This window comes from Stenella coeruleoalba (assembly GCF_951394435.1).
Source record: "Stenella coeruleoalba genome assembly, chromosome: 20".
Classification (NCBI taxonomy): Eukaryota; Metazoa; Chordata; class Mammalia; order Artiodactyla; family Delphinidae; genus Stenella; species Stenella coeruleoalba.
In genome coordinates this window covers 43530618-43553881 of record NC_137166.1, presented here as the reverse complement: position 1 = coordinate 43553881, position 23264 = coordinate 43530618, and the positions used below count along the sequence as shown (strand labels likewise).

The following is a 23264-nucleotide window of genomic DNA, read 5'->3' as shown; positions in this document are numbered from 1 at the left end:
CCCTTCACAGGATAACTCGTGGAATCCCCTCAGCAGTCCTACAAGGGAAGTGCATCTCCCCACCACCCTGTCATGCTCAGAGGGGGCTGTCACATGCTCAAGGTCACACAGCAGGTCATGAACAGAGGCAGGACTTGATACCCACTTCTCCCGACTCCAAGTCCTCCCCAAGCTGTTCCAAAGTCCAGCCTTCCAGCACATATCAACCCACTGAATTCTCACAACTCAACAAAGCAGATACTATTATACCCATTTTACAGATGAGGAAACAGACTCACAGAGAGGTTAGGTCCCTTGCTCAAGGTCACAGCTGGTCAATATAAAAAGAATTGTATGTTCCCTGGGTTGACAACTTGTCACATGCCCTGCAACAGGCGCCTAGAACCGGCATTGGCATGTAGTAGATGCTCAATAAATATTTGCTGGTTAAACACTTTACCAAGTTACCTTATTTAGTTCTCCCAATGCCCAAGACTCAGGGTGTTCTGGCAGCTGGCTGCCTGTCACATACCTACCAGTCAGCTCTTACCTTCCAGTCCCAGACGTTGAGTACCATGTCGTGCTGGTAGCCCATGGACACAATGTGCTTCATACTGGGAGAGAAGGCCACACAGGCCACACCGTACTTGTGGCCCAGCATCTCCGCCACCTGACTCTTCTCTTCCACGTCCCAGATGCGCACAGCAGGCCTGTGCCCGTTCTGGGGAAGATGGGGCCATTTACTGCTGCCGGGTTCTGCACCCAGGTGGGGCTTGAGGGGCTTGAGGGGCTGAAGTTGGCATTGCCCCAGAGTGCGCCCGAAAGCCACCACCCCCATCTGTCACGGGGCTTTTCTAGCCCAGGAAGGAGCTATTCCAGGGATTCCTCAGGCCTCCTGGGGGTAGAAGGAATGGCCCCAAGGCCCCTCCCCACCCACTCAGTCACGATCACGACTCACCTCCCCCGTCACTATGTACTTTCCATCAGGGGAGAAGGCCAGGGCACTCAGAGACTTCCTGGGGGCAAGGAAAGGGGTTGATTACTGATTCCACTGAGGGTGGGCAGCCAGACTCCAGCCTGGCTGTGCTCACAGCACTCGGCCCACTCCTCACTCCCAAGAGGCCGGGAGAGGTGAGCGCCTGCAGCTCCCAGAGAGCGAGTGCTACGTCCTTGCCCAGCATAGCACCCAGTGCATTCCTTCCTGCTGGAAGAAGTGGGGGCAGCGGCACAGGGAAATGGGGTTTTGTAAAAGCAAAGGCCCCTTCCTCCCCAAAACCCCAAACCCTGACGGGGTGGATGCTGTATGGAAACCCTCCTTCCCTCTCCCTCTGACAGGGTGGGCTCCCTAAGACCCCATGTACCCTGTAACCCTGAGAAATTTAGATGCAGGAAATGGTACAGATCTGGCCTAACTATGCAGGTGGTACTGATGGAGGATCCTGGCAGACATCACACTGAGACAGCCTGCAGCCTGTGCTCCACTGCTAAACGCTGAAGGTGTCCTGGAAAACCCATAAACAACCAACACATTTCTCTTCGACACTCCCAGCTAGCCTGCAAGAACCCTGAATGATCAGTCTAGTTTGCATGTTTTGTGGCAGCAAGTTTCACTGCTCCCAGACTGTGTTGTTTTTTCTCTCCTCTCTCTCTTTTAATCCTGCTTTTACCTCTGTTCCCTAGCAGTCTAGTAATTGTCCACCTCGAATGAGTAAACTGCTGTGCAGATAGCTAAGTCGAGGCCTCTAAGTGAGTCACTGAGAATCTCATAGAACATTTATCTTCACCAACTCAACCCTCTGCAGCTTCCACTGCTCCTTAAGGTAGCAGCCAAGGTGTGCTGCCCATCCAATATCCACTCGCCTCTCTTTCCTCCCGAAGGGAAGCCCAGTTTTCATGGGGATGGCAATGGCCCCAGCTGGAGTGCATCTCCTCACCTCTCCTGCAGCCACACAGGCACAGCTACATGACGCAGTCTGGCCAATGAGAGGTAAGCTGAAGTGTTGTGTGGGACTTCCAGAAAAGCTTCTCAAAGGGAACTCTTCGCCCTGCTCCCCACTTGCTCCCACATGACAACCAGAATTTCACCTTGGGCCAGGAGGTGATCTTAAGCCTCCCAATAAGCATGATGAACAGAAAAACAGAAGGAGTGGGGCCCCTGATGCTGGCAGAGACACCAGCCCCCTAAGTGCCCACTTCCTGGTTTTGTCTGTGCAGGAAGAGCACACCCTTGTGTTTTAAGCCATGCCTGTTGGGGGTGGGGAAGAGGGCAGGTCTGCCGTCTGCAGCTGCCCCTAGCCTACTGCACGCCTGAGCCTGCGCCTGGCCCTCTGCCAAATGGGCCCACGCTACTGATTCCTCACGCACACTCCATGCAGTCAAGACCCTTCCTAGCCAGTTTTGAGATGAGGAGACCTCAACACAAGGAAGTCGTACCAAGGTTACCTAACCAGACAGGGCAGATGAGAATTCCCCAGGGAGCTTTTGAAAAATATCAAAGCCATGCTAAAACTAGTGAGTAAAAGTTTGGTAAGGAACAGGGTAGTATCTGCATAGTTTCAGAGAAGCTCCCCTCAAGATACTCACTAATCACAAAGGGGAAAAGGGAGGCTTCCCAGTGGAGAAGCCCGGCAGACACCACCTTAACCAAGGGCTCAAGGTGATCACCACGAGCCACAGGAGAGAACGACATCACGCACCTCCTGACAGAATGCACTGAGCAGAACGCAGCATTCCTTCGGAGGTGGTCCTGCAGAACCTAACTCTACCTATGAGGAAACAGCACACAAACCCAAACGCTGGGATATTCTACACAACACCTGGCCTGCAATCCTCAAAGGTGTCAAGGTCATGAAAGTCAAGAAAAGATGGAGGAAACCTGTTTAGATTGAAGGAGACTAAAGAGACAACTAAAGGCAATGCGTGATGCTGGACAGAATCCTTTTTGCTGTAAAGGACATCCTTGGGACAAATGGTGAAGGCTGAATGAGGAGCAGATGGTAGTGATGTACCAACTTTAATTTCCTGACTTTGCTCAATCTTTGTGGTTTTGAAAGGTCATACTTTTTTTTTGCAGTAAATTCACACTTAAGTATTTAGAGGTACAGGGGTATCAGGTATGCAACTTACTTTCAGATGGTTCAGAAAAAAATTACTATGTATATAGACAAAGAATCAGAGAATGATACTTTTTTTTTGGGGGGGGGGCGCACAGTGCAGCTTGCGAGATCTTAGTTCCCCAACCAGAGATTGAACCTGGGCCCTCGGCAGTGAAAGGACGGAGTCCTAACCACTGGACTGCCAGGGAATTCCCATAGACAGAGAATGATAAAGCAAATGTGGTAAAATGTTAGCATTTGGGAAATATGGGTGAAAGGTGTACAGGTGCTCTTTGTACTATTCTTGTAGGTCTGAAATTATTTCAATATAAAAAGTTTAAAAATTGGCAGTGCTTAGGTCTTACTCCAGACTAACTTATTCAGCCTTCTCTGGGGATGAAGCCTGGGATCAGGTGACTCTGAAATGCAGGCACAATGAACACCTCTACTCTGGCCACACTGCCTCCTAAGACAGACCCATCTGTGACTGAGAGTGGATACTTCTATGCTATCTGCTTCGGATCAAGGTTACCTACTCTACCGCCTACAGGACTCAGGGAGGCAACAGGGAGGATGAGAAGAATTGGGCAAGGGGCATTGTGACAAATGCCACCAAGCTCCAGCCCATCCATGCCATAGGAGAATGTGGGCCCCAGAGATCTGAATCTCTCACATTTCTAAAACGAGAGGGCATCTGAATTTTTGTGTAGAAAACTTTAAACGTTGTCAAGTAAGTCCGATATTTAAAACATACTGTCAGACAAGTCTGTGGGCCCCTAGTCTGTGATTATTGACAAGAAGTATTTCACCTGAGATCACATAGTGAATAAACACTTAAGTCTGGGTTGGAACCCCTCTCTGCCCTCACCACCAGTGACAGAACCCACAGTCAGAGTCAAGGGTCCAAGAAGCCCCTTCTGAGAGGGAATCTGTATCTACCAAACCGTATCTTAGGGGCCTTGCCTTAGGGATCGTAAGGGAAGAAGAAAACCCACAACTTATCCGTCCACCTGGAGAGCCCGGCCAAAGGAGCTAAGCTTGAGCTATTTGTGCAGTATTTGTGGAATAAAAAGTTGCAGTGAGGTGCCTCCCAAAGGTCACAACCCGGTTGGGACCAAAGACCCAGGATGACACAGTGTTCAATCAGCCCCAAGGCAGACCCGGGCATCATCCTGGGCCTGCTCAAAGCCAAGGGCCTTCCTCAATAAACTGGCAGCTGGAGAGATCTTTCTAAAACCCAAATCACACTCATTCACTCAGGAAACGATAAGTGTTATCAATGTGTTAGACACTGACCCAAGGTATAGGGACACAGAAATTAACTAAGAGAAAGTCCCTGCCGTCAGAGAGCTCACACTGTGAAAAGAGACAGTAAATACCATCGCTGAGGAAATCAGACAGCATATCAAAAAGGAGTGCATTTTGTGGAAAAAAGTAAAGCAAGGAAGGGAGATAGAGTGTACTGAGGGCTGGGGTACGTGAAGTATATCCTTAGCCTGCAAATGCCCTCTCGTGGCTTTTCTTTGCAATCAGCATGAGAGCCAACCCCTCCCAAGGCCCCTGTGATGTGGCTTCTGCTGGTTCCAGCCCCACCTCCCCCTCACCCATGGAACCCTGACTGCTCCTCAAACATCCTGAGATTCTTAACCACTGCAGGTCCTTTGCTCTTGCTGTCCCCTCTGCCTGGAATGCTCTCCCCACACCTTCACATGGGTCACCCCCTCACTTTCTTCAGCTCTCAGCCTCAGGGAGGCTCTGATAAGACTCTGACGAGAGTCCTTTGCCTGCGAACCTGCCCTAACACATCCTCGTCATTTCCTCCATAGCAACAGTCATGGTCTCACGGTCGGCTAGGCATTGCCAACTAGTTTAGTCTGTCCCTCCCCCCACCACCCAAGCTGTCAGCTCTACGAGAGCAGATTCTCATCTCTTTTGTTAACTTCCATGTCCCCAGCACCTGGAACAGTACCTAGCACTGAGCAGACCCTTGGTGAATGTCACTGAACCACCAGGTGAATGAATGAGTCACCCACCCACAGCACTTCCAGGCAGTGTGGGGAAGGAGGGATGTGCCAGGACCCTGGTCCCACCCCTACCCATGCCCGCGTCCCAGCTTACCTGGCTGTATTAAAAATGTGCTGCTGCTTGTTCTCCTTGGGGTTCAAAATCACCACCACACAGCTGGGGAGAAAGAGGAAAATGTGCCCAAACTAAGGGGAGTATTGGGGTCCAGGGATGATTCTATTCCCAACACAAGAGCCCACATATAAACAAGGCTCTTTCTGAACAGATGCTTCTCTCTTCAGTCTCCTTCTCCCCCATTATCTATGCTGAGGATTCTGGGCACTTAACATTATTATTATTGTTATTATTTTAAACATTTATTTATTTATTTATTTTTGGCTGTGTTGGGTCTTCGTTGCTGCATGCAGGCTTTCTCTAGTTGCAGCGAGCAGGGGCTACTCTTCATTGTGGTGCGTGGGCTTCTCATTGCGGTGGCTTCTCTTGCTGCGGAGTGCAGGCTCTAGGAGCACGGGCTTCAGTAGTTGTGGCACGCAGGCTCAGTAGTTGTGGCTCGTGCGCTCTAGAGCACAGGCTCAATAGCTGTGGCACATGGGCCTAGTTGCTTCGCGGCATGTGGGATCTTCCCGGACCAGGGATTGAACCCGTGTCCCCTGCATTTGCAGGCGGATTCTTAACCACTGCGCCACCAGGGAAGTCCCAACATTATTATTAATATCAATATAATCTTAAATAGAAGCCAACACTTCCTCTGTGGTAACTGTTAGGTTCTGGGCTAATAAAGACATACTGTGCACAATCTCTTTAAATCCTCACAACCGCCAGATGAGGTCAGGAATCTTCGTCGCTTTTCATAGATGATGAAACTGAAGCCCTTTACAGAGAGGGAAGTCCTTTACCCAAGACTCCCCAGCAGGTTGGGGACAGGGTGGGTAAGTGAATCCACACCTGTCAGATTCAAGAGCCCAACCCTGTCCTCTATTCTGGCTGCTTCCCAGAGACTCAGTAACAGATACTGTTCATCAGGAATTACTATGGCCCTGCTCTGCCCTGCCCTGTGGGGGTGAGGGGTCCTTTCGGTGCCTAGAAGAGTGCCAGGTTAGACCAGTATTTGTGGAATAAACAGTTGCAAATGTCCTTCAGTCCTCTCAACTAACTACCCAAGAGGAGGGTATCACTAGCTCTGTTTTACAGAAGCAGAGGCTTGGAGAAGGGCACACACGGTAGAGCTGGGACACAAATCCAGATGGCTGACACCAACCATGGCTTGGATCTTAACCACCTACCTTTCCCAGAATCACTGCCACCTCCCGCCTGCAGTCACAATAAGGCTTTCTTAGCACTCACGCATGCCAGGTACTGTTCTATACACAGAAGGGCCCATGGAATCCTTCCCACAGCCCTCAGAGGTAGGCAGCATTATACATTCTACAGACGGAAAAGGCGAGGCCCAGAGAGATTCATTGAAGACTTCAGGCTCTGAACTCAGGATCAGTGATCAGAGGCCGAGGCCCACCCACTCACTCACCCTGCCAGGTAGGCCACATGGCCTGTGCTGGGGTCACAGGTTAGGCCATTGCTGTTCTGGGCTGTGATGCCAAGCACCTTCTCAAGTGATACCTGCAGGGAAAAGGCCCAAATTAGAAGCAGCTGCCCCAGCAGGCCCCACGTGGCACAGTCACCTCAGCCACCCATTCAATCCCTGTCACTCCAACACATTCACTGAGCGTCTAGAGTCATCTACCAGCAACTAAAGCTTGTCCTCCTCAAATGCTGCTTTGATAAATACAGTGCTAGGTGAAGGGCACAGAATGGTGAGGAAGATAGACAAAAAAAATCCCTGTCCTCCTGGAGCTCCCATTCTGGGGGTGATGGGATGGTGGACATCGAAAATGAACAGAACAAATATGTAAAATAGATGTCAGGTGACGATGGGAGCATTAGAGAAAAATTAAGCAAGGAAGGAGATTGAGAGTACAGAGGAAGGGGAGAAGGCCTCACTGAGAAGGTGAATAAGACTCTAAGTATTTTATATGAATGAAAGACTTGACAGCCCACAACACTGCAAAGAAGGTGCTATTATCACCACTATTTTACAGATGAGGACAGAGGCCCAAGGTCCCACCCCCGTGGAGTGGCAAGGTTGGGATACAAACCCAGGTAGTCTCTGGCTTCAAAGCCAGCACTTTGTGCAGCACTTTGCTTACAGCAGTGAACAAAAGTGGACACTGTCCATTCCCTCAATAAATTCACAGTCTAGAGGTTCAACGAGTAAAGAAACAAGTGAACTTGAACAATCGCATTTAAAATTTTAAAATTCTCTAAGCAAGATAAGTCAAATAAGCCAGTCCCCATCATGGCTGATTAAACAATTTAGAGGATGAACTAACAAACTGTGGTATTTTCATATTCTGAAGAGACTAGTTTCTAATTATTATAAAGTGAAACATTCTCAAGCAAGGTGGTGGGCCTCAGAAATGAAAGGCAAGTATAAGATAGTAATAACTAATATTTATTGAGCATCTAACCAGGAGACAGGCACTGTTTAAATACCTATAACTGTATTAATTTATTTAATGCTCACAACAACCCTGTGATGTGGTCACTATCATCATCATCATCTCTACCTTACAGATGAGGAAACAGAGCCCCATGAGGGTAATCCATCTGGAAGGAGCAGTGCCAGGACTAACCCAGGCAACCAGGCAATGGCAGTCACGTTTTTTTAATCTGTTAATCAGCATTACTGGGCATTAGCATAGCTGGTAATTTTTAGACTAGGTCTTTCGCAAGCTGGATGGACCCCTACACCACCAAACAAGAAAAATAAATGACATCAATCACCCAAAATATTGAATACACAATCACAGCAGTAACTAACACCAAGAGAGTACTTACAGTGTGCCAGCTGTTGTTCTAAGTACTTAAGATATGTGAGCTTACTTAAGATATGTGAGCTTACTTAATCTTCACCAGTACCCTATAAGGGAACACTTATATTATTATCCTCATTTTACAGATGAGGAAACTGAGGCACAGAAAAGATCAGGAAAGGAAGAACAGAACTAAGGTTAAAGCCTAGGCAGTCTGGGTTCAGAGGCGGTGCTCTTAACCACCTTGTTATACTGCATCTCTGAAATTACTATTGTTATTCCTCTCCTTTATACACTTTAGAGCCCACAAGGCACTTTCAGGAACATACAAGATAAGGGCTATGAAGTACAGGGTTCTGGGTGAGAGACTTAGGTGGGGGTCTGCTTTAGGCTGGGGTTCAAGAAGGCCTTTCAGGGTAGGGATATTCAGGCTGAGACTCGAGGGATAGGAGCCAGCCAAGTAGACTGCAGCAAAAAGCCCAGAGAGAGGACTCACCAAACACAAAGGCTAAGAGGCGGAAAAGAGATTGGAGTCTCAGGAAAACAGAAAGCAGGCCAGTGTGACTGAACCTTCATGAAAGGGAGGCCAAGGGAAGTATGGTGAGAGAAGTGGGCAGAGGCCACTTGCCTAGCGCCTTGCACCCAGGAGTGGGTGATATAATCAGAGTGTAGCAGAAAGCCACGGAGGAGGAACAAGAGCCACAGCAGCTACCAAGTACTGACCCTCTACCTGGACTTTGTGCCAAGTAGGTCATATTCACAATCTTGTCGCATCTCCCTGCAACACCATGGTTATCGTTATCTCCATTTTATAAAAACAGACTTTGCAGCTCAGGGAGTTGGAAAACGATTTTTTAAATTGCTGCTGTGCTACTGGAATTTCTTCTACCTACTCTAAAATCTTTGTTTCTGTGTCTCAGGATTTAAGGAACTGTTCCACACGCCGTCTCCCTAACTCCGGCAGTGCTGCTGAGATTTTACAAATATTACTCACATCCCGTCCATAATTTAGGGTGGCAATATGGACTAAGAATCCCACCTTGGTAAAGGAGAAGGAAAGAGAAGGCAGCGGATGAAGGAACGCAGGCTAGAGCTGAGGAAGAGTTGGAACAAGTAGGACTCGGGACTGAACCCCGGTAGGGACCCTAAAGACCAAGAGGGGGGTGAGGTCAACAAAAGTGGAAGGATACAAAAGTGGCCCAGAGATACGTCTAAAGGTAACTAAAGGGATAAACAGAACTAGGAGGTGATTAGCAAAACTAAAATGCGATCCAAGGTACAAGGCCAGGGAGGAACCCCGGCAACGCTCCAAGGGCTAAGGGTGGGGCCAGGGTTTGAGAAGTGGGAGTAGGAACGACGGGCACTACCCGAGAGAGGAGGAGACAGGGCAGTGGGATGAGCCTTGGCTAAGGGGGCGGGGTTTAGATGACTAGTCGGGTCAGAGAGCAACTAGAGGGGGTACCAACCGGGGGCTGAGAGGCGGGGCCAAAGATCTAAGGGCGGGACCAAGGGAGATCCAGGGGAACCTGGAACTGAGATGGGCAAGGCAAGCAGCTCCTCACCCGGTTCTGCACCGTGTCCTCGGGCGCCGCCGAGAGTCTCGTCCGCCGCCGGAGGCAGAGCGGTAGAACGGGGGGCGGGGAGGACTGGGCCCTCCGCGCCGGAACTCCCGCCATGATGGATGGCAACTTCTCGACTGCATCGTTCCGCGCGTAGCCTCCGGGCCCCAAGGCCGCCATCGTCACTCCGGAGCCCGGCGACCGTTACACTCCTCAACTGCCACCGAACAGCGAACGGCCGCGGGAAAGCCGGCGCCGCCGCCCATTGGACGCGGCCGGCTGCCGGTCTGGCCAATCTCAGGGTTTCCAGGCGGCGCTTTTGACCAATAAGAGCTAAGAGTCGGAGCGGAGGGTCTGGCAGGGTGGAGCCACGGCTCCTCAGCTTGATACTCGATCGAGCGTTGTGGAGTTTTTTTTAAATCCCGTCTGTGTTTTCATCTTTCAATAAATATCAGGTTTTAACTTTTACGAAGCTAATGCCAAAGCCTCCTCGCCTCGCTTTTTGCTGCCCCCCCACCCTCACCCAAGGGCGACTATCCGCGCAGTGGCAGTCGCCCGGATGTAAGCGTAGGGTGGAACCGAAAAAGACTGAAGAGTTGGCGCAGACTCAGAAACGCCTTGACGCCACCTCTCCCCCATCATGTGATGAGGTCCGGGTGGCTAAGAGCCGGCTTTGCGCAGACATTCTCGCTTGTCTCCATTTGCCACGTGATGAGGGCGTAGCTGTGGTAACACGGCCTGGCGCGCAGTACGCAGGCACGTGACGAGGCCCCTTACGTCAGGCACGCTGCAAGCGTGCGGGCGGGGCGGGGTTCGGCGGCGCCCGGCGAGGACCAAAGTGCGTCTTCAGACCGGGCAAAACCCAGTTGGGTTGGACAGCCATGCCCAAGTACTGCCGGGCTCCGAACTGCTCCAACAATGCGGGCCAACTGGGCGCGGACAACCGCCCGGTGAGCTTCTACAAGTGAGCACAAGCGAGGGGCGGGCCTTGCAGGGAGGCGGGGCCCTGTGGGGGCGGGCCCGAGGGTAAATGCAGCGGTGCGGGGGACCTAGTCCATCTTGCCGGTGTCTGGAAGCAGGGTTAGCAGATTGAAGAGATCGTGTTCCCAGTGTTTCACTAACAGTAGACACCGCACATGTAAAGATGCAGATGTGTGAAACAGCAGGGGTAGACGATAGGTAGTGAACGGGGCGAGCGGAGGAATGGGAGGGCCGTGTAGACAGAAGTGAGGTTGGTCCAGGCTCAGAAAGAGCCTACAGTTGCCCACTCGCCATCCCCACGGATTTGAGGCATCTCAAACTCAAAATATCCGAAACCAAGCTCCTGATTTTGTCTCTCCTAAAACCTCCCATATCCTTTATTATCCTAGTTAATAGCTTTCCATCCTTACCGTCTTTCAGGCTAGAAACCCTTAGAGTCATCTTTACTTCTCTTTTCTCACACTTGAGAAAGTAAAAATTAGCTTGAACTGTAAAACAAAAAAAACCCAATAACAAAAAACCTGCTCTCTTATTTATTTGGCTGGAATGACAGACACGGGAAAAGCTAGCTGAAGAGTTAATAGGAAAAAAAATTTCTATATTTTTCTCAGGGACGTGTTGCAGATGTAAAGTGACAAAACTCCCCTTCTTTTTTTTTTTTTTTTTTTTTTTGCGGTACGCGGGCCTCTCACTGTTGTGGCCTCTCCCGTTGCGGAGCACAGGCTCCGGACGCGCAGGCTCAGCGGCCATGGCTCACGGGCCCAGCCGCTCCGCAGCATGTGGGATCCTCCCGGACCGGTGCACGAACCCGTGTCCCCTGCATCGGCAGGGGGACTCTCAACCACTGCGCCACCAGGGAAGCCCAAAACTCCCCTTCTTTTGAGTGACTGCTGCTTTCTTACTAGGAAGCTTTGTTCTCTAAAATCGTAGGCCATCACAAATTGCTGTTTGAAATTACATCAGTAAGAATGAAACATCTTACTTAATTAAGGTTTGGAGAAGTTGAGTCACTTTGACACAGAGAAGCAACCTTGATTTACAGTCCAGGTGCAGAGCTTCAGGTAAGGGGTTTCTGGGCACAGTATTCCACATCTATCCAAACTTTATTGCTTCCAAGGAGACGGACCCTGGGTCCACTTTGTAATTCAGGTCTGATATTGATCCCTTTACACACAGTTCTGCTTTGCTTTGAGCCTATCCAAACACTGTTTCACTTACATTTCACCTAAATTTCACCTATTCACCAAACCCAAATAATAATTATTTTCCTCTGTTTGATGAAACTCCCCACAGTATCTCTGGTGTACAGTTCCCTTATTGCTGTGGTAAATAAACCTGACTTCCCTAGACTACATGTTTGTCCCTGGTGGCCTTAGTCTAAGTTGGCCAGGACACATTTCCTCATCCAGTCCATTAGCAAATCCTGTTGGCTCTCCCTTCAAAGTCTATCAAGAATTTACCACTTCTAACCCCCTTCCTTGCCCCCACCCTGGTGTTGGCCAGTGTCACCTCCTGACTGCATGACTGCACTATTTTAGTAGCCTTTCCATTTGTCAACCTGCTCCCACAGTCTGTTCAGGGCTCAGATCCCCTCCCCAGCTCCCACCTGACTCTGTAAAGACAAGAAGGTGAGGCTGGAGCAGGCAGAGAACAGGCCTACAAAGCCCTACAGGAGCTGGATCCCCACTCTCTGTCTGACCTCATCTCCTCCCTCCTGCCCCTTACTTAACTCCGCTCCAGTGTCACTGGCTTATTCGATGTTCCTCTAGCATGCCAGGCACAGTGTTGCCCCAGGGCCTTTCCCTGTTCTGAACAGCCTGTGCTGTTCCCTCTGCCTGGAAAGATCTTCCCTTTATGACCACCACTCTGTAAAATGATAACCCTCTCCCGTACATACATATTCTCCCTATTCACCTCCTGCTTTATTTTTCCCTTTAACATTTACCACTTTCTGGCATACCACATATTTGATATATTCATTTATTGGCTCCTCCACTAGAATGTCAGCTCCATGAAGGCAGGGATTTTTTTCTGTCTTATTCCCTGTTGTGTCCCCACCACCTAGAACAGTGCCTGGCATGTAGTGGGTGCTCAGTAAATATTTGTTGGATGAATTCGATGAATGCATTTCAGGTGGGCTCCTCAGGAAACTCAGAATGCCATGTCCCAGCTATCCCTTGAGGGACCCTGGTTCAGGGGAGGAGGAGGGCAGAGGAGTCTTTGAACCTAAATCAGTATGTCCAGACTTGCTTTTTAATATATATCACTCTGACATCGTTTATTAAGTCAGCAACTCCGAGTGTCTCCTGTAGTAAGTGAGCTCCTGCTGGACACAAAGGACCCTGACAGATCTTGTTCCTGCCCTGACAGAGCTCATGGATAGGTGCGGGGTCAATCATTGAAGAACTGAGGACACAAGTTGATCCTTTCTCTTCTTCAGCACCACTGCCCCTAATCTAGTCCATTAATCCATCCTTTGACTCTACCCTCCAAAACAGTCCCATCCTGCAGCAATCACAACAAAAGCCCTAACTCCTTGGCAATACAGTTATAAATGCAAATGGCAGAATCCTCACTAAACTATTAAGAAATAAGGAAAGAAAGAAAACCCACCACATTCCTAGTCTGACCACTTCTTATCACCTCTGCTGTCACAGCATAGCCCAGGCTGCCATCATTTCTTTCTTTCTTTCTTTCTTTTTTAATATTTCGTTCTTTATTTATTTATTTTGGCTGTGCTGGGTCTTAGTTGCAGCATGCAGGATATTTAGTTGTGGCATGCGGACTTCTTAGTTGCAGCATGTGGACTTCCTAATTGTGGCATGCATGTGGGATCTAGTTCCCTGACCAGGGGTCGAACCCGGGCCCCCTGCATCGGGAGCGCGGAGTCTTACCCGTTGGACCGCCAGGGAAGTCCCCATCATTTCTTAATGAGACGCTGTGATAGATGCTTGCTGGTCTCCCTACTTCTACACTTGCTTCCCTTACAGCGATGACAATAATAACTTGGTTAAAGAGCACTTACTGTATGCCAGGTAAGTGTTCTAAGTGCTTCACACATAATAATAAGGAGAACAGTGAGAACTGTGCATAGCAGCCAGGCGACCATATAAAAATCAGTTCATGCCTGTGTTGTTTAAATCCCACCAGTGGCTGCCGGGCTGTTCCTCACACAGGCTGACCCATTCCCACCTCAAGGTCCATCCCTGAGTCACTCTTGAAGAAGCCATTTAGCTAAGAGTTTGGTGAGGAGCAGTCTCCAAAGGAGATTCAAGAGAGGGCATGGATGCTAGGAAGGAACAAGGTGAAACACTGAGGGAAGTGGCTGCTAGGAAGTAACTCAAAATTCCTGCCTGGGTGCCAAAGGAAACATTCATTAGTTGTGATTTAGGCCCTTTCAGGAACAAATGACAGTCATCTCTCACGGCAGGGGGAGGTGTCTCACAGGTAGGAATTGCATCTGTCTGGCAGTAACAAAGTCCTGAAATAATAGTGGCTTTACCAAATTACGGGGTCTGTAGGAATCAGCGTGGTTAGGTTATGCTACAGTAACAAATTCACAGAATCTCAGTGGCTTACCACAACAAAGGTTTATTCCTCACTCACACTAATGTCCTTTGTCGGCCATTTGTGGCCCTTGTCTACTGTATCTTAATTGGGGATTCAGGCTGAAGGAGCCTCCCCTACCTGGAATATTGGTGGTCTTGTGGGAGGGGGGGAAAGAGAAAGTGGGGAGAATCACCCAATGGCTCCTGGTAAATTGCATACTTAGAAGTGGCCCATATCACTTTTACTTCTTTGGCCACAGCAAGTCTATGGCAAGCGTCAGGTCAGTAGAGTGGAAATGTGTATCTTCGTGTGGGGAAGGGCAGCAAATGTCTTGAACAATAATACAGTCTACCACAAGGTTTATTTTTCTCTCACATGAAGCAAGTATAGAGGTTGGCAGATGAGCACTGGTGTGGCAGTTCCACAGTCATCAGGGATGAGGGTCCCATCTTTCATATCCATCCAGTGGCTGCCAAGTACCTCAGCCATCATGCCCAACCATTTCTGGTAGGGAGAAAAGAGAAGGGATGAAGAGCAAAAGAGACACAACTCTAAACTGAGCTGGTCCCCTTTACAAAGCCTCAGAAATCCCACCCAACGGTAGGTTCTTCATCATTGGTCACCCCTCCAAAAAACTGCAAAGGAGCCTGGGAAATGTAGTCTTTTGATGGGCAGTTAACCACCCTGAAGACATTCTGAGTTATGTTAGTAAGGAAGAAAAGAAGAACTCTTAGCAGTGCTGTAGATAGAATGGCCAACAAGACTAAAATATTCTATAAAAAAAGGAGGACACTGGCTGTGCACTTAAGGTTGAATTTTAGAGAGGGACATTTCCTATCATAAATGTTGCCATCTAGAGGAACAAAAGAGAATAAAACCAAGACCAAATTAGGAAGAGGTTTTCTGATATTACTTTCCTCCTTTGCGCCTTGAGCTGCTTCTGATTCCATTTGATAACCCTCTCACATTTAAGGTACCATCCTAGATGTATCACCCAACATGGCCAGAACTTAGTTACGTGGCCCACCTACTGCAAAGGAACCTGGGAGACAGTCGTCTAACAGGGCACATTATGGCCTTAAAAAAGTTGGAGTTTGTTAGGAAGAAGAAGAGAGTGGACGTGGAGTAATCAGTTGGCAGTCTCTGCCCAGGAGTAGGTGGGAAGTGCTGGTACAAGGGATTTCATGTTCGTGTCCAGGCAGAAGGAGGCTGGTGAGAACATTTGGATCTCAGTTTGAGGGTGAAGGAACTGCATCGGCCAGAGTTCCTGGCTCTGTGCCCTGAGGTTCTGCTCTTTGGATGCCACGCTCTCCTCTGAGTCAGCCCTTCTGTCCTCATTCACCAGCTATCCCCCACTTCCCTCTCTGTCTGCCTTTCGCCTGAGAAGCCTTCCTTTGCTCCCCACCAACAACCTCTGTCCATCCCATCCACCTCCTATCCACTGGTGGCCTCTTTACTTTCTTATGTGTCTTTCCCAGTGTTTCTTTATGCAAATGCAAGCAAATCTGAACATATGTTCTTGTTTCCCCCTTTATTACTTTGTTAGTTTCCTATGGCTGCTGTTACAAACTCCTGGTAGCTTAAAACAATAGGAATTATTCTCTCACAATCCAGATCGGTTTTACTGGGCCAAAAATCAAGGTGTCAGCAGGGCTGCATTCCCCAGGAGGCTCTAGGAGAAAATCTGTTCCTTGCATCTTCCAGTTTCTGGTGTCCGCAGGCATTCCTTGGCTTTTGGCCACATCACTCCAATCTCTGCTTCTGTCATCACATTGCGTCTCCTCTTTTATCTGTGGTAATATGTTCTTCTGCTTCCCTCTTAAAAGAATACTTGCAACTGCTTTTAGGGCCAACCCGGATGATGTAGAGGGTAATTTTACCCATCTCAAGATCCTTAACTTAATCACATCTTTTGTCATGAAATGCAATATTCACAGGCTCCGGGGATTAGGACATGGATGTCTTTTGGGGGACTGTTATTCAGGCTGCCACAATTACGAAAAGCTGATATACTCTATTTGGAACCTTGCTTTTTTCACATAATGTATGCCTGACAATAGCATATCAGTTCATACAGTGCCTTCAGCCTATTTTAGAGCTGCATGGTATTCTTTGTGTGCATATGCCTGAGTTTATTTGTCCTGTCTCCTATGGATGGGATTTTCCCCCACCCTCTAACACTCCTTACTCTTCCTTTTTAACAAAGAGAGAGCAGGCCTTAAAGCCCTCAGCAAGTAAAGGTATCAGGTGTTTTTATGGTTAACTCCTATTTATGGAATTGATACTGGTATTCCATTTTCAATTGTGGTTTAAAGTTCCTCTTTTAGGTATCTTCATTTAATACTTAAGTTGGTCAATTTTAAGAAAAATATTAAGTAAATAATGTCACAGGGCTTCCCTGGTGGCGCAGTGGTTGAGAGTCCTCCTGCCGATGCAGGGGACACGGGTTCGTGCCCTGGTCCGGGAAGATACCACATGCCGCGGAGTGGCTGGGCCCGTGAGCCATGGCCGCTGAGCTTGCGCGTCCGGAGCCTGTGCTCCGCAGCGGGAGAGGCCACAACGGTGAGAGGCCCGCGTACCGCAAAAAAAAAAAAAAAAAAGTCACAGATATGGAAGACATTGTGAAGGTGGGATGTGGATGACTGACTGTATTAGTTACCTAATGCTCCATAACAAACTATCCCAACATTTAGCAGCTTAAAATAAACCTTTAATGTTTCACAGTTTCTGGCAGCTCCCACAGAACAAACTGGCCAGAACTTAATCATGTGGCCACCTCTAGCTGCAAATGAAGCTGGGAAATGAGGTCTTTATTGTGGACAGTCTTGAACCAAGGTCCAAATAGAAAGTGAATTGCTATAAAAGAGGGCAAAAAGAGACGTTGGGGACAGTGGCACCAGTTAACGGGTGGCACTACTTCTTATGGACACAGAAGTAGTTGGGCGCCTGTAGAGGGTGCCTTATCAGATAATCCCTATCCACTCCCACTGGGAAAGCTTTTATTTAATTCATTAAAAAAAAAACTTTAAAATTAAAAAAATTTTTAATTGTGGTAAAATACACATAACATAAAATCTCCCCTCTTAACCATCTTTAAATTCAGTAGTATTAAGCATGTTCACATTGTTGAGCAACCAATCTCCAGAACTTTTTCTTTCTTTTTTTTAAAAATATTTATTTATTTATTTTTGGCTGCATTGGGTCTTCATTGCCATGCGCAGGATTTCCCTAGCTTCTCTTGTTGCAGAGCACGGGCTCTAGGCACACGGACTTCAGTAGTTGTAGCACACAGGCTCAGTAGTTGTGGCTCGTGGGCTCTAGAGTGCAGGCTCAGTAGCTGTGGCGCACGCGCTTAGTTGCTCCGTGGCATGTGGGATCTTCTGGACCAGGGATCGAACCCATGTCCCCTGCGTCGGTAGGCAGATTCTTAACCACTGCACCACCAGGGAAGTCCCTCCAGAACTTCTCCATCTTGCCAAACTGAAACTCTATACCCATTGAACAAGAACTCCCAATTTCCCTCCCCTCCCCCCAGCCCCTGGCAACCACCATTCTACTTTCTGTTTCTCTGAATTTGACTACTTTAGATACCCCATATAAGTGGAATCATACAGTATTTGGGTTTTTTGTGACTGGTTTATTTCACTTACCGTAATGTACTCAAGAGTCATCCATGTTATAGTATGTGTCAGAATTTCTTTCCTTTTTAAGGCTGAATAATATTTCATTGTATGTATATACTGCCTTTTGCTAATCCATTTGTTGATGGACCCTTGGGTTTCTTCCCACTTTTGGCTATTGTAAATAATGCTATTATGCACATGAGTATGCTCATATCTCTTCGAGACTCTGCTTTCAATTTTTAGGGGGTGTGTATCCAGAAGAGGGATTGTTGGATCATACGGTAATTCTATTTTCAATTTTTTGAGGAACAGCCATACATAGAGGCTGCTCCATTTTACATTCCCACCAGCTGCGCACAGGGTTCCAGTTTCTGCTCGTCCTTGCCAACACTTGTTATTTTGTGTTTGTTTGTTTTTGTATAGTCGTCATTCTAATGGTTATGAGGTGATATCTTGTGGTTTTGTTTGGCATTTTCCTGATGATAAATGATGTTGAGCATCTTTTCATATGCTGGTTGGCCATTTGCATCTTCTTTGGAGAAATGTCTATTCAAGTCCTTTGCCCATTTTTTAATCGGGTTATTTGTTGTTGTTAAGTTGTTTAAAAACTTTTTAACATGTTTTCAAGCATACACAAAAAATAGAGTTGTTTAAATGAATCCTCGTGCATCTATCACTCATTTACACCAGTTGTCAACATTTTGCTAATGTTTTTCATCCACCTTCCTCCCATGTACATCTTTAATGCAGTATTTTAAAGTAAATTCCAGACATTAGGTCTTTTATCCATAAATATTTCAGAATATTTTTCCAACAGATGACTATTTAGAAGGTTAAACCAATATAATTATCACACCTAGCAAAATTAACTTCTTACAATCATCTAATACCCAATTCATGCTCAGTTTCCCCCAATTGTATTAAAATGTCTTTTTACAGAATGGCTTGTTGCAGACAAAGTCCACATCTGCCTTTGGACTGATGTTTCTTAAATCTCTTTTAATCTATAATCCCACCCCTACCCCCATGAATATGGGATCTCCCACATTCTAGATTTGTCCAATTCTGTAAACTGCCTCCTGAGATTCATATGGAGGAACAGACTGGAGGGGAAGGGAGAGTGACAGTGGGTAAAGAGACCAGGAAGGAGACTGTTGCAAAAACCCAGCCAGGGGAGGCTGGAGGCTGGATGCGAGGGTCAGCGGAGGTGGGAGAGGTGGGCTGATGCTGGGTGTTTAAAAGGTGGAGCCTGAAGAACTGGATGTGAGTAGAAGGTTGAGAGCCTGGTTGGGAGGCAGGGCCAGATTCTGGCCCAGGGGAGGCAGAGGTTTGGAGCTCAGGGACCTCTGGGTGTGCGTATCCTCATGGAGGGGTGGGGTTGGACCTGATCTCGCTGACCCCGCCCCCCGGCAGGTTCCCCCTGAAGGATGGTCCCCGGCTGCAGGCCTGGCTGAGGCACATGGGGTGTGAGCACTGGGTGCCTAGCTGCCACCAGCACCTGTGCAGCGAGCACTTCGCCCCCTCTTGCTTCCAGTGGCGCTGGGGCGTGCGCTACCTGCGGCCGGATGCTGTGCCCTCCATCTTCTCCGGAGCGCCGCCCGCCAAGGTGAGCTCAGGAGAGTCCCATTGCTGGAGTCTGATCCCCCGCCCTCCCCTCTGAGGGAGGTCCCTCCTGCAGGCTGACTCTCAGCCCTCCACTCCTGAGGAATTTTCCTTGGAGTCCGGCCCTGATGTCCTCGATCCCCCATCCCTTGCCTTGTCTTCCAGAGGCAGACGAATTCCCGAAGCACCGAGAAACCAGTCGTGCCTCCAACTCCGCAGGAGGCCACGTCCCTGTCCCCTGGTCCAGCCGTCCCGGCCCCTGGCCCCGTACAGCTTGTGGTGTTGGGACCAGCATCCGGGGGCCCCGAGGTCCCAGCCACCGTGTTCCTGACTCCCCTGCCGCTTCCGCCGGTTCCCACTGGGCCGCGCCCTGGAGTGTCGGCCCAGCACCCCTGGCCCGGGCTGGGCGCGGCGCTGGGAGCGCTGCAGCGGCGGGTGCGGAGGCTCCAGCGGCGCCACGAGCGGCACCAGGCGCGGCTGCGGGCTCTGGAACAGCTGGCGAAGCAGCTGCGCGCGGAGAGCCTACTGGCGCCGGCGCACCGGGGCCGGCTGCGCGCGGTGAGTGCCCTGCCTGGCCCACACAGTGGGTGTGCTTTCAGCCTAGAGTCCAGAGTTGAAAGTCAGAACATTTCACCCGTGTTTCCAAATTTCTGGCTTGAAAAAAATCAGTATGGCAATGCCAAGCAACTATCGGTGGGAGCTGAGTAGTGGCTGCTCCATTTATTAATAATATTATAATATTTAAGCAGCCCTTACTCTCTTCTAGACACAGAGTAAATAACTTATTGAAAACTCACTATGACCTTGATATTGAAACTGCTCTTGTCCCCATTTTCCATATGAAAAAACTGAAGCACAGAGTGGTCCAGTAACTTGCCCAAAGCCAGGCAGTCAGTAAGTTGCAGAGCCAGGATTCAAACCCAGGTGTCTGGCCCCAGAGGAGGCCTGTGCTCCTCTGTGGGAGAGCTCCCTGCCTGGCCCCTATAGAGCTTGAGTTTGCAACTCTATACTAGAGTATCCCAGGCCCTATCTAAGGCCCTTTTGCCCCTATGTTTTACTGCTGAGTATCTTCTGGCGTGGGGAGTGGAGGGGATCATGTCTTTTTTTATTTGGCCACACCACGCGGCTTGTGAGGTCTTAGTTCCCCAACCAGGGATCGAATCCATGCCCCCTGCAGTGGAAGCACAGAGTCCTAACCACTGCACCACCAAGGAATTCCTAAGGGGACCATGTCTTTAAAAATCAAAATTTGACCAGGCCTTTTTCCTGCTTAAAACCCCAGGGTCAAGCTTGAGGTCCCAGGGCCCTTGTTCCTGCCTGGACAAGGGAGGTGGGAGGGGGTTTCAGAAAGCCCCTGAGGTACCTCTGTAGCTAAGGTGTCTCAACCTGACAGCCAGTGGGTTGGGCCTGACCCACAGATGTTATTCTTTTGGCCTCAGTAATGCTGTAAAATATTTTCTGGTCTTTCCTGAAGGCTCAGCAAATCTAGCAGCACTGGGTTCGCATCCCCAGATAGTAGCAGTCAGCTAGAGCTGCAGTGGCTGTCCCCGGAGGCTTCATGTTTGAGACTGTGGCCTGAACCATGCGGGAGCACAAGAGGGACATACGAGGGGGTGGGGGTGGGGGCAAGGACATAACTCAGACTCAGGCCTGCGGCTCTTCATGGAGCCTGCCAGGGCCCCTGGGCTGACAGTGTCTCTCTCTGCCTCCCCTGTCCCCATTCTATCCCTGTCTCTCAACCTCTTCCTTTCTCTCCCACATTCATCTTTGTCTTTCTGCCCCCTATGTCTCTGTCATCCCATCTATCTCCCCACTTCCCATGTCTCTCTTCTCTCCCACATTCATCTTTGTCTTTCTGCCCCCATGTCTCTGTCATCACATCTATCTCCCCACTTCCCATGTCTCTCTTCATCTGCATCTTTATCCCCCATATCCATATCCCTGTCTCCCTGCCCCTACATTTCTCCCACCCCCCATATCTGTCTCTCCGTGTCTCTCTTCCCCCACATCTCTCTCCCTGTTTCCCCATACCTCTTTATACCCTCATGAATGTCTCTCTGGTTCTCACATCTCTCTCCTCACATCTCTCTCTGCCCATATCTCTCTCTGTCTCCTGACACCTCCCTCCCACCTCTACCTCCCTGTTCCTCACCATTTCTCCCCCTGCCCCCACTTTTTCCTTCCCTCCTTCCCTCCCCTCACTCCCCTCATTCCCCTGTGTCCTCCATCTCTACTACTTCTTTGCCTTGGATGGCCCAGCTCCCTGGACCTGAGGAGTCCCAAGCCTTCACCATCATCTGTGGAGGGCCTGACATAGCTGTGGTCCTCGCCCAAGGTCCTGCACCTCCCACCCTGGACGCCAAGCCTGAGCTCCTGGACACTCAGACTCCCAGTGCATAAGGACCAGGACAGATGACAGAAGACAGAGGAAGAGAGATGCATCAAACGTGGGTTTGGCCCAGCCCCATGACCCATGCCTGGGGCATAGCAGTGCCTCCCTCAGGGCCCTGGCTCCCACCACCTCCTCCTAGGGACCCCTTGAACCTTAGGGCTGACCTGGGCCCAAGACCCCTGTCAGCAGTGATTACCCTGGGAACCAGGTCCCAACCCCACCTTCAATCTTTGCGGTCAGTAAAACATTCTCAGAGCAGAGCAAGGGTTGTTCGTTTGGAGAGAGTTGTACCTGGTTCTGAAGAGCCCCTTGTACCCTTTGCCAAGGCTGGTGCCAAGCTGGGGATACAGCAGTGAACACAGCTGACAAAAGTCCTGTCCTCGTGGTGCTCACTTTCTGCTTGAGCAGAAGATGAACTAGTAAATTAATAAACAGTATAATTTCAGGTTGTGATAAGTGCCATAAAGACTGAATGAAAATGTAATGGGCTGGGTGGGAGGGAGGACTCTCTAAGGAGACAGTGTTTGAGCAGACACCTGATGATGAGAAGGAGCTGGCCTGGAAGGCACGTGGACTGGATGTTCCAGGGAGAAGAACGGCCTCTGCGCATACCCTACCATCTAAGGTATAAGCCGGAGGAAGACAGTGTTGCTATGGCGAACACTGAAGCAGGGAAGGGAGTGAGTGTTTGTGTGTGAGGAGGGTGGGGTTGGGACGCAATGTTAGATAGAGCAGAAAAGGTCTCATTGGAAAGGTACCAATAAGCGAAAGCCTAAAAGAGAGGAGTAAGGGAACCAGGTATCTGGGGAAAGAGCATTCCAGGCAGAAGGAGCGCCAGTGCAGAGGTCCTGGGGTGAGGAGGAACAAGGAGGCCAGGGTGGTTAGAGTGGAGTGACTGAGGGGGAGAGTGAGAGGAGGTGAGATTGGAGAGATGACAGGGACGTTCACACAGGGACTTGTGGGTTGTGGTTGAGACATTGGCTGTTACCTGCAGTGAGGTGCAGCAAGCAGATGCCTTTAGGAAGGTCCTGATGTGATAGGTGTGGGTTTTTGTTTTTGTTTTTTTTTTGCGGTACGTGGGCCTCTCACTGTTGTGGCCTCTCCCATTGCGGAGCACAGGCTCTGGACGCACAGGCTCAGCGGCCATGGCTCACGGGTCTAGCCGCTCCACGGCATGTGGGGTCTTCCCGGACCGGGGCACGAACCCGTGTCCCCTGCATCGGCAGGCGGACTCTCAACCACTGCGCCACCAGGGAAGCCCTGATAGGTGTTAATAGGTCCCTCTGGCTGCATATTGGAGTGTTGTGGGGAGCTGCCATAGTCCAGGTGGGAGAGGATGAAGGATGGACCAGGATTAGGGCCTGGGACTGGGGTGAGGGATGAAATTCTGGAAATATCTTAATGGAGCTACTGGGCCTGCACATTAGAAGGATGAGAGGTGGAAGGCAAAGTCAGCTAGCCCTGTTCAGGCTGGGATGATTGTGGACAGTGCAGGCCACAGCCAGTCAGGTGTGACAGCCCAGCCAGGATGATGGGGCCGGGAAGGCCTCATCCCTGGGCTGGCTCCTGGAGGCCTTTCTGGGGGGAGG

The 23264-nt window shown here is 49.5% G+C and overlaps 2 protein-coding genes across 5 annotated transcripts in view; one reads left to right on the top strand and one right to left on the bottom strand.

Moving 5' to 3' along the window:
• Positions 1-9727, bottom strand: part of WDR62 (WD repeat domain 62) — a 46745-nt gene extending 37018 nt beyond the window's left edge. The window contains exons 1-5 of the mRNA XM_079906805.1: positions 9532-9727; positions 6625-6716; positions 5193-5255; positions 938-995; positions 530-700 (exon numbers count right to left, since the gene is read on the bottom strand). Coding sequence (XP_079762931.1) covers positions 530-700; positions 938-995; positions 5193-5255; positions 6625-6716; positions 9532-9708 — 561 coding nt within the window. The 5' untranslated portion in view covers positions 9709-9727. The remainder of the gene's footprint in view (positions 1-529; positions 701-937; positions 996-5192; positions 5256-6624; positions 6717-9531) is intronic.
• Positions 9728-9750: 23 nt separating this feature from the next.
• On the top strand, positions 9751-22117 carry THAP8 (THAP domain containing 8). Of its 4 annotated transcripts, XM_079906804.1 has the most exons (5): positions 10403-10478; positions 11501-11570; positions 19095-19287; positions 19449-19841; positions 21543-22117. In XM_079906804.1, the coding sequence occupies exons 3-5, from the start codon at positions 19141-19143 to the stop codon at positions 21681-21683; spliced, it is 681 nt and encodes a 226-aa protein (XP_079762930.1). In that variant the 5' UTR covers positions 10403-10478; positions 11501-11570; positions 19095-19140; the 3' UTR covers positions 21684-22117. The 4 variants fall into 4 exon arrangements, with proteins under 4 accessions (XP_079762927.1, XP_079762928.1, XP_079762929.1 ...); XM_079906801.1 differs by lacking the exon at positions 11501-11570 and having other exon boundaries at positions 9751-10492; XM_079906802.1 differs by lacking the exon at positions 11501-11570 and having other exon boundaries at positions 9752-10478.
• Positions 22118-23264: the final 1147 nt, after the last annotated feature.